At 34.6% G+C, this 18,527-nt stretch overlaps 1 protein-coding gene and 1 pseudogene across 1 annotated transcript; both read left to right on the forward strand.

The window, feature by feature from the left end:
• Window positions 1-9,356: 9,356 nt before the first annotated feature.
• On the forward strand, window positions 9,357-11,909 carry LOC108807991 (F-box protein At2g02240-like; annotated as a pseudogene).
• Window positions 11,910-13,497: 1,588 nt separating this feature from the next.
• LOC108807992 (F-box protein At2g02240) lies at window positions 13,498-14,522 on the forward strand. Its single transcript, XM_018580202.1, has 3 exons — window positions 13,498-13,809; window positions 13,905-14,023; window positions 14,105-14,522. The coding sequence occupies exons 1-3, from the start codon at window positions 13,498-13,500 to the stop codon at window positions 14,520-14,522; spliced, it is 849 nt and encodes a 282-aa protein (XP_018435704.1).
• The last annotated feature ends 4,005 nt before the right edge of the window (window positions 14,523-18,527 follow it).

Genomic DNA, 18,527 nt, shown 5'->3' on the forward strand with positions numbered 1-18,527 from the left:
TATAATCACATACAATCACACAGTCGATAACATCGTAATTATATTAATCTACCAAATGCAGTTGCTTCCCATTGTAAGATCGTAATCAGAACATACAATACGAAACACATACTATTTAGCAAGAGACATGGGAAAGAAACGTTCTTGAAGCTTAAGAAGTAGAGGTAAAAGGAAGCACTTTTTGGAATAGAAAGGGAACACCCCATTTGGCAAAAACAAATGTGAGCAAGAGTGTAAGTGGGCATATACACAAAGCTTTAAACCACCACACCACCACAACAAGTTTCTACTCCGCGTTTCAACTGATAGAGATACGGTTTCAGGTGGAGAAGCTTCATGGGCGGCAACAACTAGGCGAACAGATTCATTATCATCCCTCAGGTGAGGAACAGAGTCCGAGGCATCATCATCTTCTACAGGATCTTTCAATGGATTTGACATATGTGTTCAGTGAGAATTAATATCAGAGGAACAAAATCAACATTTGTAGGCCATCAATAGACAAGAACAAATAGAAAAAAAATAAACAAGTGGGAACCAAACAGAAGAAAGATGAAACTCCACAAGTGGGGACATGAATATATAAAAATAGAAACTGGTGAAATACCTGGAAAATGAATAAGCAAAGAGACAGACAAAAGAAGATTAGCTTAGCTTATAAGTATTTCGAAAACGCCACAAGTAAAATGATCTACACGGAAACGATAATCGATGAAGTAAAAGTTGAACTACAAGGAGGAGATTAAATCTCTAAACATCGTAATTTTCAAAAAATTACAACAGTAATCAAATCACTTAGATCTCTCAATCTAGCGGAAAATAAAATCACCAGATTAATAAAAAGAAGGACACCGAATTAAAAAAGTAGAGCTGCTAGACCTTGTGAAGAGAAAGAGAAACACAGAGTCATACATAAAAACTTGGAAATGAGTGGGTTCGATGACTTAAGATGCATTCCAAAGGGAAATTTCTTTAATTTTTTTTCCTTTTGAGCTGAAGACTACAGGGAAGCTCTCATTAATTAGTTGATGAGGAGAAGTGGCTGGCAGCAGTCCCTGAGCTAAGCCTTGAAAATCTTAATGCCATAATGCCTTTTAAATGATTATAGATCTATAAAGTAGTAAAAAGAAAGAATAAATACAGAAAAAATAGAAATGCAGAGTAGACTGCATTTAGTATATATTCACTAATTAAATGCAAAACTTAAAAAAAATTAAAAATAATAAAGTATTGTATGCAAATTCTTAACGTGTTGATTTTTGGATATTATCCTATATGCCACTAAATTATCTTAATTCGATACAGCCGGAAAAGAACAGACACGAACGGGCTAAAAAAAGGAAGCCGTAGTCTACACAATTACAACATAAACGTACATAACTGTTTTAAAGAGAACACTAATCGTACATGTTGGTTTAAGTTTTTGTCATAAACGTTCTTACACGTTAATGACCAATTATGTCATCTAAGTAAAGTTAGGTCGGATTTTTGATTTTTGTATTAGTGTTACTAGTTGTATCAATATGACAACACATAAACTTGATTCGTATGTTATAAATACAAACATGAGAAGACTTCATGACGACTTCAGAGGACTCTATGACGATATTGGACGACTGACTGAAAATCGTTGTACTTGTATCCACGTTGAAGAGATCGACGCTCCTGTAGAATGTCTCTCTTGAACCACATCCCGCATAGCCACACAAAGCTTCTTGCAGCGAACAAGATCGGTGTATAAGTTATTGACGACCTTAAGTAATATGGTTTCAAGGGACTTCCGGTGGGAGATCGAGAATGTGTGGCCTATCAAGCACTGAAATGTCAGTGTGGTAATATGAGTTTGCTTGTTTCGATTGATTTCTTAAACGGGCATGCCCGTTTATGATGAAATGTGTAAACTAAACTTCCTAGTTATTACGACTTGAGATAATTTTGTTCGATGGAATTTCGGTTACATCAGTTCCAAGTAATACTATTTCTCTCAAGTATTCACAAATATTATCCTATATGCCATTAAATTATCTCAACTCGATACAAACGGGAAAGAACAGACACGAACAAGCTCAAAAAAGGAAGCCGTAGTCTACACAATTACAACATAAACGTACATAACCGTTTAACACATAAGGCCAATTGTACATGTTCGTTTATGTCATCGTCGTAAACGGTCATATACGTTTATGTGAGTGAACGTAAACGAGTACGACGAGGAGACCTAGTGGGGTATTTAGCGTTAAAGCAGAATAAGCCTCAACGAGATCTAGAGGTTAGGAAGGAAGCTATGGAGAAGAAGGTGGGAATCAACCAGGAACCAGGGGTTAGTACAAAACCCCCTTCCCAAATACAAATTGGTTGAAATACTAGGTAAAATACTAAGCAAAATACTAAGCTACCGTAGTATATTTGGAGAAATCTGTATGAATCTTGGTGCTTCCTTATGTGAGAACTCTTGGATTTGGTTTGTTATGTATGAATTTTGGTATTGGCTTTTTTATTACTGTGGTTATGATATTTTGTAACGGAATTGCAGAATGAGAGTGTGAACGGGGACAAACGAGAAAGGGAGAACACATACATGAAAGAACAAAGTGTTATTATTTTGGACAAAACAAAAGCAACCAAATCAGATTTAAAAAAGGAGGAAGAAAGACGCGACCAAAAAAAATGTTATTATGGAACGGTGCCGTGCAAAGAGTGAACGAGAGAGTGAGCTTGTTGCGTCACAGAAATCTCCTTTTCAGGGAAACAACACACCCAAACAGATCGTTCCAACCAAGAAGATTAGTCATGGATATGAACCATTTGCACCGGTTGACAAGAAAAAGGCTAAAGATTTACTGGAGTTTTTGAAAAGATCCGTAAGTCATGTATCTGAGAAGCTTATATAAAAAATGTCAAGTTTTGCTGATAGAGTTTTGCTGTTTACAGGGATCATAGACTAACTTTCGAAAAAAACCTCCTGGAAGTCAAAGTTTGTGGTTTGCCATGCTCCGAACCCCCCAGAAATGGCTCTCGAGCTCCATAAGTCTCCTAAACTCTACTCCTTGACGAGAAGTCTTCCCAAAGTCTTCCATTAGTCTTTACAAAGACTTAATGGAATACTTCGTGGAGACTTTAGGAAGACTTAGTGGAGACTTCGTGAAGACTTCATGAGGACTTTGTGGAGTCTTCCTGGAGTCTTCTTACTTGTTATGTTTTTAATGCAACACATGGATGGTTTTCTCCATTTACTGAGGCTTCGATACTCCGACCATCCAGAGAAATTTAGGTCTGACAGGCTATGCTTTCTTGATCATCATTTTGGACAGATGTGGATCAACAAGTACGGGGATTTTAAGAGCTCAAAGCCCGATATCAACGGTTTAGGAAGACTATTCCCTCCCGGGGCATATGATTATTGTGCATGCCTGGTTCCAGTATTCCGCAAGTCACGTCTTAGGTGGGGAAAAGATGTGGACGATATATATGCGCCAGTGAACTAAGAAAACGAGCATTGGATTGCTATTTGGGTACCGATCCCTAAGAGGCATATCACCATCTGGGACAGCATTCCTACTCATATTAATGATGGTCAACTCGCTGAGTTAATGGAGTCTTTTACCACAATGATCCCTTATGTGGTGGTTGAACTCGCTCCAACAGACGAAGAACGAGTCAATTACACACTGGAGCCATTCTCATATGAGAGAGAGACAGACGGAGTACCTGTGGCATTACCTGATGATTGTGGTGTGTACACATTAAAGTACATCGAGTGTCATGCTCTTGGTATGACATCATTTTCCTTTTCTGAAAAGAAGGTCAGGACTATTAGGGGGGTAGATGGCGACGGAGATATTTGAACATAATATTTTCTACCATAACGACGGAGATGATGAGGACTACACCAACTTGGATATGTACGTAGGCCAGTGATGTGTAATCTTCTCTCCTTTTGGTGCTTACTTTTGTTAGAACTCTTGGATGTGTAATTCTCTTTTGTCTTCTTTTGTAACCTTGTAGTACGTTAACAAGGTAGGATATGAGAACTTTTTTTGTAACCTATCCTCCTACCAACTAGTTTGGTAGTGCATCTAACAAGGAACTTGTTCTATTGTTCATAACAGAAAGTGCATAAGTGAAAAGACAATAGAAATAAGTCATAAAACAAGTGCATAAGTCAAAAGACAATAGAAATAAGTCATAATACAAATACATAAGTGGAAAGACAACAGATGGTAATAAGTCATAACAAAGTACAAAACAAAGCAATTAGAAAGATACTTGGAAGAGTTTAGACGACTTTATAACGACCTTCAGACGACTCACAGAAGATTTGGTTCCAGAAGACTTGATGAAGACCTTATGACGACTCGTACACGACTTTCAGAAGACTTTCACCTTGACTATAATTTTTTTTCAGGAACTGTTTTTGTTCAGAACGTATGTAATTATATAAATTTATAATATGAAATAGTCAAATAGAACTCTTCCAAATATAATACCAAATAAAAAAATACAAAAAAATATAATTAAAATAACCATATAAACAATATAAAACTAATTCAACTAGCTTAAAATCAAACTAGAATTTTAGAAACAAATATCACCATAAAGTATTAATAGTCGTGGGTGAAACAACTACATTAACTAAAAGGCCCAAGTTAGCGCCTACCGTGGAAAAATTAGGGTCCACGGTGAAAGTAGTATAAATAGTCGTGGTTACCCTAAAATGCCGTCATCATAACAACTGCTCTTCTTGGATTGAGATCTAAATCAATGGCGAACGTGGATCAGGTTCATGTTTATTTGTTTTCTGGTTGTATAATAGTTTTTGTACGTTCTACCTCCTCAAACTTTTTTCTTGTGTCAAAGACAGAGAGAGACACGCTGAAGATGACAGAGGGAGGCATGCAGCAAGTGAAAGGCAGTGGAGAGATTCGACTAAACATCGATGAGTCAGATTCAATTGAAGCTGCAGTTTATGATTTGGAAGAGGTTATCGTTAGAACTCAGTGGATAAAAAATATGCTAAGAGGTGTGTGATCTTTTTACATCTCTCTACTTAACGTTTTTCTTGTGTATACATAACAAAATCTTTAGGGCTGGTACTTATGGAGCTACTGAATAGGGAGAAATTAGAATTATAGACTATTGTGTTTGCGTCTTTCACTTTTCTAATTGTATTTTGTTAAAAAAAAGTTCAGGTTTAGGAGGCGAAACTGCTAGTGAAGTTTGATGATGGTGAAATGGGAAAAGTGACGTAGAGTTTTGTACAACACCAGAAAAGACATGATGATGTTGTGTATATATTTTGTGTTTGGTTCGGCTTGTATTCAACCTTTTTTCCGATCTTGTCGAATTTCTCAGTTAGTTCATCAAACTTATTCCATCAAATGAGTTGGCTCGTTTCTGGGAGTTGATGGGTGTGGATATTGATGCTGGTCCAAGTAGCTTCCAAATAATAACAGCATGTAAGAAATGTGGAGAGTGGTCTCGGGATGACCGCATGCGCCTGGGCTACCTAGCCATCTACACATGATACATTGAAGGAAAGAAGAAATCATCGGCTACACGGGTGATGCCTGCAATAGTGATGAATTTAGATGAATTTGAGACGTACCCATGGGGGAGATTGGCTTTTAAGTGGTTGATGGATTCTGTGAAGTGCAAAGATTTGACAAGCAATTGTTATACCATAGATGGGTTTGTTCAAGTTCTCCAAGTTTGGATCTACGTTGCTCTGCCAGACTTTACTGCATCCTTTGGGAGGCCCATACGAAACAGATATACTCCCCCCCCCCTTTGCTAGCTTACAATGGAAAAAGAGGAATAAAATGTGCCAAAGAGGGTCTCAACACACATGTATCACCAATAGTATAGTACTGATTAATGTATTTCTGATCAAGAGGGCAACTAACTTGATATTTACTTAATGCAGACTCGTGTGTTCAAATATGTGGCGAAGGAGATAGGTGAAATGTACCCTACAAGGGACAACGATGCGGTTGATTTATCGGTTAAAAATTTGGTGGATTTCATGTTTGCTAATCCTGGATGGAAGTGGACCCAAGAGTGTTGGCCAGCCCAAGGTACTAAGGAATGGACCAATCATGTCTATGTGAAGAAAAAACCTCATCAGCACCTTGTGAAGAAAGAAAGCAGAGCTCGGAAGAAAGCTCGTACCTAGGCTGGTACATCAGAGGAACCTATAAAGCCTCCGTTAGAGTCTTCTGCTGCCAGGAATGGGCCTGTGAGAGAAGAAATTGAACTAATGTTCAAGGAGATGAAAGTTGTGAATGCTGGGATTGGTCAGTGCGTAAAGGAGATCAAGCTTCTCGGGTATAGGATGAAAGCTATGGAGAAGATCGTGGAAATCAACAAGAAAGACACTCAGGAGATGAAGAAAGTTGTGACTGCTGGGATTGATCAGAGCGTAAAGGAGATCAAGCTTCTCGGGGATAGGATGGAAGCTATGGAGAAGATAATCAACAAGAAAGACATTGACCATAAGTCGTCCAATGTCTTCAGGAGTTTTCAGGAGATATTCTGCAAGAGCGTCGATCTCTTCAACGTGGATAATAATACAACGAGTTTTCAGTCAGTCGTCTGGATGTCGTCCAATGTCTTCATAGAGTCCTCCGAAGTTGTCATGAAGTCTTCTCATGTTTGTATTTATAACATATGAATCATGTTTTTGTGTTGTCATACTGGTACAACGAGGTTTCTAGGAATTTCAAAGTAAACGGACATACTCGTTTACGTTCTCTCACATAAACGTGTATGACTGTTTACGACGATGGCATAAACGAACATGTACGATTGGCCTTATGTGTTAAACGGTTATGTACGTTTATGTTGTAATAGTGTAGACTACGGCTTCGTTTTTCTGAGCCCGTTCGTTTATGTTCTTTCCCGTTTGAATTGAATTGAGATAATTTAATGGCATTTAGGATAATATTGGTGAATACTTGAGATAAATAGTATTACTTGGAACTGATGTAACCGAAATTCCATCGAACAAAATTATTTCAAGTCGTAATAAATAGGAAGTTTAGTCTACACATTTCATCATAAATGGGCATACCCGTTTATGATATCAATCAAAACAAGCAAACTCGTATTACCGCACTGACATTTTAGTGCTTGATAGGCCATACATTCTCGATCTCCCACCGGAAGTCCCTTGAAACCATATTACTTAAGGTCGCCAATAACTCATACACCGATCTTGTCCGCTGCAAGAAGGTTTTTGTGGCTATGCGAGATGTTGTTCAAAGAGAGACATTCTACAGGAGCGTCGATCTCTTCAACGTGGATACAAGTACAACGAGTTTTCAGTCAGTCGTCTGGAAGTCGTCCAATGTCGTCATAGAGTCCTCCGAAGTCGTCATGAAGTCTTCTCATGTTTGTATTTATAACATATGAATCAAGTTTCTGTGTTGTCATACTGGTACAACTAGTAACACTAATACAAAAACCAAAAATCCGACCCAACTTTACTTAGATGACATAATTGGTCATTAATGTGTAAGAACGTTTATGACAAAGACCTAAACCAACATGAACGATTAGTGTTCTCTTTAAAACAGTTATGTACGTTTTTGTTGTAATTGTGTAGACTACGGCTTCCTTTTTGAGCCCGTTCGTGTCTGTTCTTTCCCGGTTGTATCGAATTGAGATAATTTAATGGCATATAGGATAATACTGGTGAATACTTGAGAAATATTAGAAAATCAAATGAAAACCAAAAATCCGACCCAACTTTACTTAGATGACATAATTAGTCATTAAAGTTTAAGTACGTTTATGACAAAGACCTAAACCTACATGTACGATTTGCGTTCTCTTTTAAATGGTTATGTACGTTTATGTTGTAATTGTGTAGACTACGGCTTCCTCTTTTGAGCCCGTTCGTGTCTGTTCTTTCCCGGTTGTATCAAATTGAGATAATTTAATGGCATATAGAATAATACTGGTGAATACTTGAAAAATAGTATTACTTGGAACTGATGTAACCGAAATTCCATCGAACAAAATTATCCAAGTCATAATAACGAGGAATTTTAGTCTACACATTTCATCATAAATGGGCATACCCGTTTATGATATCAATCGAAACAAGCAAACTCGTATTACCGCACTGACATTTCAGTGCTTGATAGGCCACACATTCTCGATCTCCCACCGGAAGTCCCTTGAAACCATATTACTTAAGGTCGCCAATAACTCATACACCGATCTTGTCCGCTGCAAGAAGGTTTGTGTGTCTATGCGGGATGTGGTTCAAAGAGAGACATTCTACAGGAGCGTCGATCTCTTCAACGTGGATACTAGTACAACTGAATTTTCAGTCAGTCGTCTGGAAGTCGTCCAATGTCTTCATAAAGTCCTATGAAGTCGTCATGAAGTCTTCTCATGTTTGTATTCATAACATACGAATCATTTTTTGTGTTGTCTTACTGGTACAACGAGGTTTCTAGGAATTTCAAAGTAAACGAACATACTCGTTTACGTTCACTCACCTAAACGTATATGACCATTTACGACGATGACATAAACGAACATGTATGATTGGCCTTATGTGTTAAACGGTTATGTACGTTTATGTTGTAATTTTGTAGACTACGGCTTCATTTTTTTGAGCCCGTTCGTGTCTTTTCTTTCCCGTTTGTATCGAATGGAGATAATTTAATGGCATATAGGATAATACTGGTGAATACTTGAGAGTAGTATTACTTGGAACTGATGTAACCGAAATTTCATCGAACAAAATTATCTCAAGTCGTAATAACTAGGAAGTTTAGTCTACACATTTCATCATAAACGGGCATACCCGTTTAAGATATCAATCGAAACAAGCAAACTCGTATTACCGCACTGACATTTCAGTGCTTGATAGGCCACACATTCTCGATCTCCCACCGGAAGTCCTTTGAAAACATATTCTTAAGGTCGCCAATAACTCATACACCGATCTTGTCCGCTGCAAGAAGGTTTGTGTGGCTATGCGGAATGTGGTTCAAAGAGAGACATTCTACAGGAGCGTCGATCTCTTCAACGTGGATACAAGTACAACGAGTTTTCAGTCAGTCATCTGGAAGTCGTCCAATGTCGTCATAGAGTCCTCCGAAGTCGTCATGAAGTCTTCTCATGTTTGTATTTATAACATACGAATCAAGTTTCTGTGTTGTCATACTGGTACAACTAGTAACACTAATACAAAAACCAAAAATCCGACCCAACTTTACTTAGATGACATAATTGGTCATTAATGTGTAAGAATGTTTATGACAAAGACTTAAACCAACATGTACGATTAGTGTTCTCTTTAAAACAGTTATGTACGCCCCAACATACATAAAGACTCGGAAATGAATGGGTTCGATGACTTGCTTGTGGAATGCATCTCTAACATAATCTCTTTTACAAGTCCTCGTGATGTGTGTGTTATTGCTGCCGTTTCGAAAACCTTTGCATCTGCGGCCCAGTCGGATAGCGTATGAGAGAAATTTCTACCGCAAGAGTATGCAGCTAGGATCTCACAACCGCGAGTTTTCTCATCGAAGAAGGAGATCTATTTTGCTCTTTGCGATCAATTTTTAGTCGAAGATGGCAAAAAGGTATATAATGTATACATTTAATATGATCTGTCCTGGCACATGCTCATATTCGATCATATCCGTTTACATAATCATTGATTTCTGTTAGATAATTATGGGAACAAGATTGTGTTTCTATTGATTTCTTCCTGATTGTTTGAGTTTTTTTCTTTGTATTTTGAAAATTAAAGAGCATTTGGTTAGATAAAGTGAGTGGGAAGAAGTGTATAATGGTATCTGCAAAAGAAATAGCATCACATGGGGAAACAGTCCTTAACATTGGCAATGGATTTCAATTGCTGAATCTAGGTAACTCCTTTTTATTTCAGTTTTATCTTTGCATGATTAGGAAGTTAAATTAACTTTCCTATGACTAGGTTCATGTTAAATTAACTTTCTGTAGGAGAGCATATATATCTTCCAACGGGATGCGAACTTATCACCATTTAGGCACTTTCATTCATCTAATTAGTAAAGCATAAAAAATTTATACGTAGGTTTGAAAAGGTAGCAGAGCTTCTCAGTGTATGGTGGTTTGAGATTCGTGGCAAAATGAATACCCGACTCCTAACTCTTGGACTCGTTACTCGGCTTACATTGTGTTAAAGACCGTGAATAAATGTCCTGGCTTGGCGGATTTGCCAGTGGAAGTGGGAGTTAGATTGGTGGGACACGATATTCCTAAACAACTCATCTACTTTGATGGGTATATGGATAAGGATGCTAGAAAAGTAAGGGGAGAAATGAGAGATGTGATGAAACCAAAGAAGAGGGAAGATGGGTGGATGGAAACAGAGCTTGGAGAATTTTTTAGTGAAGAAGGTTGTGATCAAATTGAGTTGAGTGTTATCTAATATATTAAAACTGAAGTACAAATAGTACTTATCCCTTAGAGTTACACAAAAATTACAATGGCATGACACTCATTTTAATTAAATTATCCAATTAAATATAACACATATCCAAATAATATTTATTATCTTGCCATACAAATCCAAAACGTGATTCTCTAACATATATTTCGCTTTAATTAACTACATTGTCGTATAAATCAAAAACGTATTTATTAACTTGCCATATATTTCGTTATTATTAAAACTATATTGCCATGTTAATCTAAAACATGATTAATAATTTATTCTCATCAAAATAAACTACTTTGCCATTATTATTATCCAAATATATAGATCACGTAGATCCTATGTGTGATTATTCACAATAACTAAATTGAAAAAATATTATAATTTTGTATTTGAGTAACATAAATTTGAAATAAACGAAAAGTTTCGAATAAAATTTTGTATTACTAGCTGTTTTGTACGAAATAAAAAATATTTCATACACATATTAATATATAAAATCAATATGACTCCTTTTAATATCTAATAAATATTGAACATATACTTTTGTCAAAAAATAAGTTGTCCATTTATAGTATAGATAATTACTAATTTTAACATTTAAAATAGAAAATTTTTCTATATTAATTTAGATTTATATATTAAAAACCACTGGATAGAAGAGTTTTTTTACCTCCTTTAAACAATATTCTCTGAAACGTCTTTTAATCATTTCTTTTCTTTGAAGACATTTTGGTGATAAAAACTTTAAAAAATAATATTGAGAAAATTACCCTTTTTAAATATTAGGGTTTGAAAACAATATAAAATTAGTAAAAACAAAAACAATAATAAATATTTGAATGTATTAGTAATCATTTGTTTGTGATATAAATACATTCAATACGATAATAATCAAACAATAATCTAATATCGTTTAATCACAGTTAATAAAATCCAGTAATTACCAATGGTTTATAAGATAACAACGATTTTTATAAATTAAAATAAATAGCTCTGTCGGCGTGTATGTCAAATTTTAGACATGTATTTATTAAAAAAATCAAAAAAATCAGATATGAACTTTATATATATATATATATATATATATATATATATATATTTAAATCAAAATATTTGGAATGTAATCTAATAAAACTTAAAAGTATATCTAAATCTTTAATATTTAAAATTTTGTTGTTTAATATATCAAAATAATTGAACGTAAAAATAAAACTTCTAACAATTTGGAAGCTAAGCGCATTGAACATGATACAAAAATATCAAAAGAAAATAACATATTAATCTACAGCATGAACACAAGAATCAAGTTGACAACATTATCAAAATTTATAATATATAAGAACTAAAAATAAATACCCGTGCGGACGCACGGGTCAAGCTCTAGTTGAAATTAAGTTTCTTTATTGGAAGTGTGGTTTGATCATTCAAAGGAATTTAATTCCCACCTACAAAAGGTCGGTAGGGTGACAATACTTGTTTTTATTGTGATGGAAGAAACGTTTGATGATTTCAGGTTGTGCTTTTTGTCAAGGTTTATATGTTTCTAAGAGCATCAGTATTGCTACGACAGAAAATGAGTCCTTAACATATTAAATTGATTTTTTGTCCTTAAGAGACATTGGTAAGGACAATCACATGTAAAGTAGATTATTGCTAGGACATTTTTAGTTTCTTAGTAAATTCTGTGAACTAATGTGACTCAGCCCAAACCCATCCTGCCGGCCCATAACAAGCATCATCAACTTAAGAGCAAGAAGAGAGACTTGGGCTTTAGTGCACAAAGGCCCACTCGCAAACGTGAAGGACAAGTCAGTGGAGCAAGACCTATAAATACATCTTGTAACACCTAGGTTTTCCTTACGTTGTTTCTTGTTGTTGTTGGCTGCTGTTCTATCTTGAGGTTGTGCTTGAACACCTGAGATTGAGACAGAGCAGAGAGAGATCATTAGTGCTTGTAAACTCCTTTTGATTCTAGTGAAGTTTGTGGGCAAGAGATCCCACACGAGACGTACTGGTTGATACCAGGAACTCGTTAACTTGCGTGTGTCGTAGATTATCTTAACCTATCTAGCTAAATCGAACATACTATATCCTTCACAATTCATTATATATTTTGATAAGTAATGACATAAATAGAAGTTAAAAATAACGACGGACAATCCCAGGATATGGACAGAGATTCGGGATGAAATCGTCGGTGTGGCAAAACGATGACGACGGTTTCGTCTTCGGGATGAAATCGTCTGAGAACCAGAATGGTTTCGCCGTGCACAGAGAATTGAGAGAAGATGATTTCGAATTGTGAAACAGAAAGTAGAGTTTTGCCCTAGACGACTTTGATGCTTCATCAAAACGTGAAATTTGCCATTAAGGACGACCCAACTCGTTCCTTAATTAAGACCCGTCCCACATTTTTATTATCCATTTCAATTTATTTTTGGGCCCAAATATCATTAGGACGCTTGTGAGGGACTGCTATATTTATGGTCTAAGCTGTTTAGCTTGTTTCTAAGTATGGTTTTCTAATAAGATGAATATATGAACTTTATTAATATAATAAAAAATAGAATTATAAGATACATAATTACCTGATTTATATATGAGTTTTCCAAAATAACAAGGACTCAAAATTTTGCGTCTTGGGATTTTGAGGTAAAAAAAAGTCTTCAAGAACTTGTTAAAATCTATATTTTTAAAATCTACAAACCGGGGGTTACATTGGATTAGCCGAATAACACCATTTTGTTGTATTTAATGTGTTTGTCTACCTAACACAAATTTATAGTTGAATTTAAAAATCGACCACCCAATATATACTCACTAGTATTTGATACTCGCTTCAAATGTTTTGTTTTCTTATCAAATGGTTTGTTAGTTTATAATTTTCAAAAACAAAGACCAACACAAATGGAGCTGCAAGGAAAGACGTGCGTGCCACTGATGCGAACAAGGGTATTTTCGGACACATAAAAGGACTACTTCACGAATCGTCAGAAGCGTAATAAGTCCTAGGATCTCTCAGCTTCTATATTGATGTTTTTGGTTCGTCGATGGGGCAAAAACTCGGTTTTGGTTCTGGCATTAAAATCAGACAAGAGAGGGTTTCACTGTCTTCACCATTTGATGACTTACCGGTCGATTGCATCGCTAACATAATCTCTCTTACAAGTCCGCGGGACGCGTGCGTTGCAGCTTCGGTTTCGAAAACCTTCAAGTCAACGTCCGAGTTCAATAGCGTGTGGGAGAAGTTTCTTCCACCGGAGTACTCATCTTTCATTCTTGGATCGCAAGTTTTCACGTTAAAAAAAAAGCTCTATCTAGCTTTGTGCAACGACCCTGTTCTTATCGAAGATGGACAAAAGGTATGTCTAGTTTTTTTTTAATTGAGTTTTACAATTAGTCCGGCCTTCGAATACTTTTGATTAGAATAACATACTTAATTTATGATAAAACAAAGAGTTTTTGGTTAGAGAAATCGAGTGGGAAGAGGTGTATCTTGTTATCCGCGAGGCAACTTGCAATCACATGGGGAAATTCTCCACAGTATTGGCAATGGATCTCAATACCTGAAGCTAGGTATACTCATTTTTCTTGTTTAAGATAGATTGTGACACAATGCATGATTTTCAATAATTACCATTATTATGATGGTAAAAGGTTTAAAGAGGTACCGGAGCTTCTTGATGTATGTGCTTTCGAGATCCGTGGTTGGATGAATACTCGAATCCTATCGCCAAGAACTCATTATTCGGCTTACGTAGTGTACAAGACGAGAACTGGATGTCATGGCTTCCGCGATTTGCCTATACAAGTTGGAATAGGTTTCGTGGGACAAAAAGCTACTAAAAGATTCATATGCTTTGATGAGTCTGCAGATAGAATAAAAAGGTGGGGAAGGAGGGAGCTAATGAAATCAAAGGAGAGACACGATGGATGGATAGAAGCAAAGATTGGTGATTTTTTTAATGAATTTGGTTGTGAAGAAATTGAACTGAGTATTGTAGACATCACGTCTCCTTATTGGAAGCGTGGATTGATCATTCAAGGAATTGAGTTCCGGCCTGTTGAAAAGTGAAACCGGTTTACTATAGTGAAAGAACGGTTTCCCGGTTATATTTTCATATTATAAATGATGTTATACGATTCCTAGTGAAAATTATCTGTCTCCTATTCTAGTTGCAATTTGTATGTGTAGAACCATCGAGTTACTTTAGTGTTCAAGCTTTTCTTTTTTTCCCTACTTTTGAAGCAACTTGGTGTAATATTGAGTCTTAATATACACCTATACTCGTATTGTCGGTTGAGAATCCTTATCTTTTCAGTTTGTTTTTTTGTTTTCTTTTTCAAATTTAAAGAGTTTCTGGTTAGAGAAAGCAACTGGGAAGAAGTGTATAATGTTATCCGCATTGGACCTTTCAGTTACATATGAAGATGATGATTCAATTGATCCTGAGTACTGGAAATGGTATCCAGTTCCTGAATCTAGGTACATTTTTATTTTATTTTCTCGTCTTCGTATGAATTTGGTTGTAATGACTTGATTCGGAAAGTGTTGCTTTTGTTGCATGTGCAGATTTGAAAGAGTGGGAGAGATTGTAACTAGGTTCGATATTTATGGCAGTACGGATTCAAGTATCTTATCTCCAGGAACCATTTACTCGGCTTTTGTTGTGTTCAAGAAACTGGATCATTTTTCTGGCTTTGAGGATAGCCCCATAGAAGCGTTCATTATGTTCGGAATGTTTTTCTCTAGAAGAATAGTATGCTTTGATCCCTCTATGGATGAGGAGTATGAAGGATATAATGGAAGGCTGAAACCTAAGCATAGAAAAGATGGGTGGATGGAGCTAGAGCTCGGGGATTTCGTCAATGAAGGAGGACTAATGGCTAGTGATGAAATTCAGCTGGCTGCTTCGCAGTACAAGTCGAGCCGTTGGATGGAGGGCTTAATTATTGAAGGCATTGAAATTCGTCCTACGGAAAACCAGCAAAGATTTTTTGAGCTAGAAGAGTAATCTATTGTCAAAAAGGGAGTGTAATTGTGTTGAGGCTTTTGTTTACAACATTTTTGGAACCAATATTTGGAACCAATATTTGTGGACTGTTATATTTGTGTATTTGGTTTTCTTCGTTGAAGTCAATTGATATTGTGGACTCCTTCCCATGATGTTCTATGCAGTGTGTTATAGAGGCTGCTAGACAAAGAGCCGGTGCATCTTGTTGAGTGTCTATTCAAGATCCATGGTATGATAATGAATCCCAGTATCATATTTCCAAGAACTAGTTACTCGGGATGTACAAGACAAGAGACCCCTTTCATCCAGAACATTGAAGTTGGATTGAATAGGCTTAAGTTTTAGGCTGGTTTACTAATTCATAAAATGTATATTAGTGATTCTGCTGTATATATAAACTAGAGTTTTGACCTGCATGTCCATGCAGGTATATTTTTCATTTTATAAAATATATAACTAAATATTTAAATATATAATTTACATTTTAATGTTATTATATATTGCATAGTTATATAGCTTTATTGTTTTAAGTTTCTTATTTGACATAATTAATATATAATGATTTGTCGTACGTATTAAAATTGGTTTTTTACTATTACACCTAATATATTTTAAAGTTCGGTATAATAAATTCATAATTTGAAATTATTAAATAGAAAATCACGTACAATATATATTTTAATAAAATTCTACATTTTGCATACAATATAATTTTAAAATTTATTTAGTTATACTATAGAAATGATATTTTTTGAATAATTTATGTTTTCATATTTTATTTTAAAAATATACTTTAGCATTTATAATGTTATTATAGTGCCTAATTTTATATGTAAACACATTATTCTGTTTAATTAGTTCAGTCCTAATATTTTTAAAAAAATTATGCATTACAATATCTATTATATTATTTTAGAAACTTTATTGATATATGATATTTTTTGATGTTACAGTATTAAGTTAGTATTATTTTTTATTTTTTATCAAATTAAGATTTTAAATAATATATTATTTTAATTTTTACAAAAATTTCTCGTTTTCCGTGTTTCATTTAAAAATAATAGTTTAGGACCTATTATTTTATATTTTGTAAAAAATTTGAATTTATCATAATGATTTAGAGGATATATTTTTAATATTTATATTTAGTCAGTATAAATTTGAAAAATTTACGTAACTATTTTGAGTTTGGAAGATTATATGACTTTTAATTCTTCTTGTTATTAAATTAATGTATTATTTTTGTTTAATAAATATTAAAATTTTCAGCAACTTTTCATATTTTCAACAAATTTTGTTATAATTGTAAATAAAGAATAAATTTATTTTTAAAATTATTTTCTATTGAAAATATTTAATTTTCAATTTTTAAGTAGCATAGTTTTTAAATAACACATGAATTACAGGTTAGTTGTATAATTAATATTTTGTTGATAATTATTTTTAGATGATATATTGTTGGAAGTTTCAAAATAAGTAAAATAAAAATATATTATTATTTTTAGATAATACACTATGTTGTTGTGAGATAGAGAATATACGTTAGCAACTCGTTTTTTAGGTGTAAAAATATTACATGATAGAATTTCTAATTTAATACAATATATTTTAAAATTATAAAATTTATAAGTATAGCATATCTTAATATTTAATTAACATTAACTTATAATAATTTATAATCACGAAATTAGGTATTATTTATTTCATAAAAGATATTTAAAAATGTTTGGTAAGATTTTATTAGATTTTTTTCAACAGATTTTTTATATGAAATTGATTTATTTTTTGATATCCTTATTAAGTATTAAGATATTTTGAAAATAATGTATATTTAATTGATTAATGTAAATAATCAAATCATATTAACTAATTAATGAAATGGTCCAAAATGACTTTTGTACAGTAGATTTTTTTGTACTTCTATTTTAATAGAGAAGATAATTAAGTCCGGACGACTTTAGAAAGATACATTTTAAAAGGGTCGTGAGGTAGATGCCCTCGCTCATTCAACGAATGGCCAGGCCCAGGGGTACTTTGGTAAATAAGCTAGAGGACTTTGGAAGTTCAAAGTCTCAAAAGTCATAACAACAATTCTCAGGCATGATCCAGATCTTGACGCAAACTATCAATACAGGCAAACACTGGATAAAAGTAAAAGAGCTGATGCATTTCCAGAGGAATGTGTTGCCGCTTTGGTTTCCATAACCTTTGGATCGACACCGACGGTAACTTCCGGTAGTGTATGGGAGAAGTTTCTTCCTCCGGAGTATTCATCTCTGATTCATTCATCAAGAGACTTCTCATCCAATAAGAAGCGTTTTTCTGCTCGATGTGAGGACTACGTCCTAATCGAAGATGGCAAAATGGTATACTTTATTATGTTTGATTATCTTACCATTATAGATTTCTTGTTAATCAAGCTTTCTATTTTTGGAAACCCATAGAGTTTATGTTTAGACAAAGCGAGAGGGACGAGGACTATAATGTTATCTGGGAAGGAACTTGATCTCACATTCTCTACCTTTTGGCGACTGATCTCAGATCCTGATTCTAGGTAACTTCTGTTTTTTCCCCACTGAATTCTAACGATGTCTACTCGTGTTAGAAATAAAAATAGTGTCAAATGATACTAAGGAAGACCTAGATATGAGATTTGAAGGGTTATAAATACTTTTTGGTTAATATTAATAGAAAAGATTTCGAGAATTTGAGGACCATGCGACTTATGTATAATAATTCATTGAAATTGGGGGATTAAAACGAATGTTTCATCTGGTTGTGCCCATAACTAGCTCTGTAAAAGGGAGACATACTAATATATTCATTGCCAATTAGTATTGAGTTGAAAACTCGTGAACACTTTAACAACTCGTTCCAATAATTTTCCATGCATTGTTTTATTAAGGTTCAAGGAAGTCCCAAAACTTGTCACTGGGTGTCCATTCAAGATCAACGGTGCGCTGAAAGCTAATTTCCTGTCTCCTGATACTCATTACTCGGCTTACGTAATATACAAGGCAAAGGATCAAATTCCTGATGTGCAAAAAAGCTTTGGAGTTGGACTG

This window comes from Raphanus sativus, chromosome 6, assembly GCF_000801105.2.
Source record: "Raphanus sativus cultivar WK10039 chromosome 6, ASM80110v3, whole genome shotgun sequence".
Taxonomy (NCBI): domain Eukaryota; kingdom Viridiplantae; phylum Streptophyta; class Magnoliopsida; order Brassicales; family Brassicaceae; genus Raphanus; species Raphanus sativus.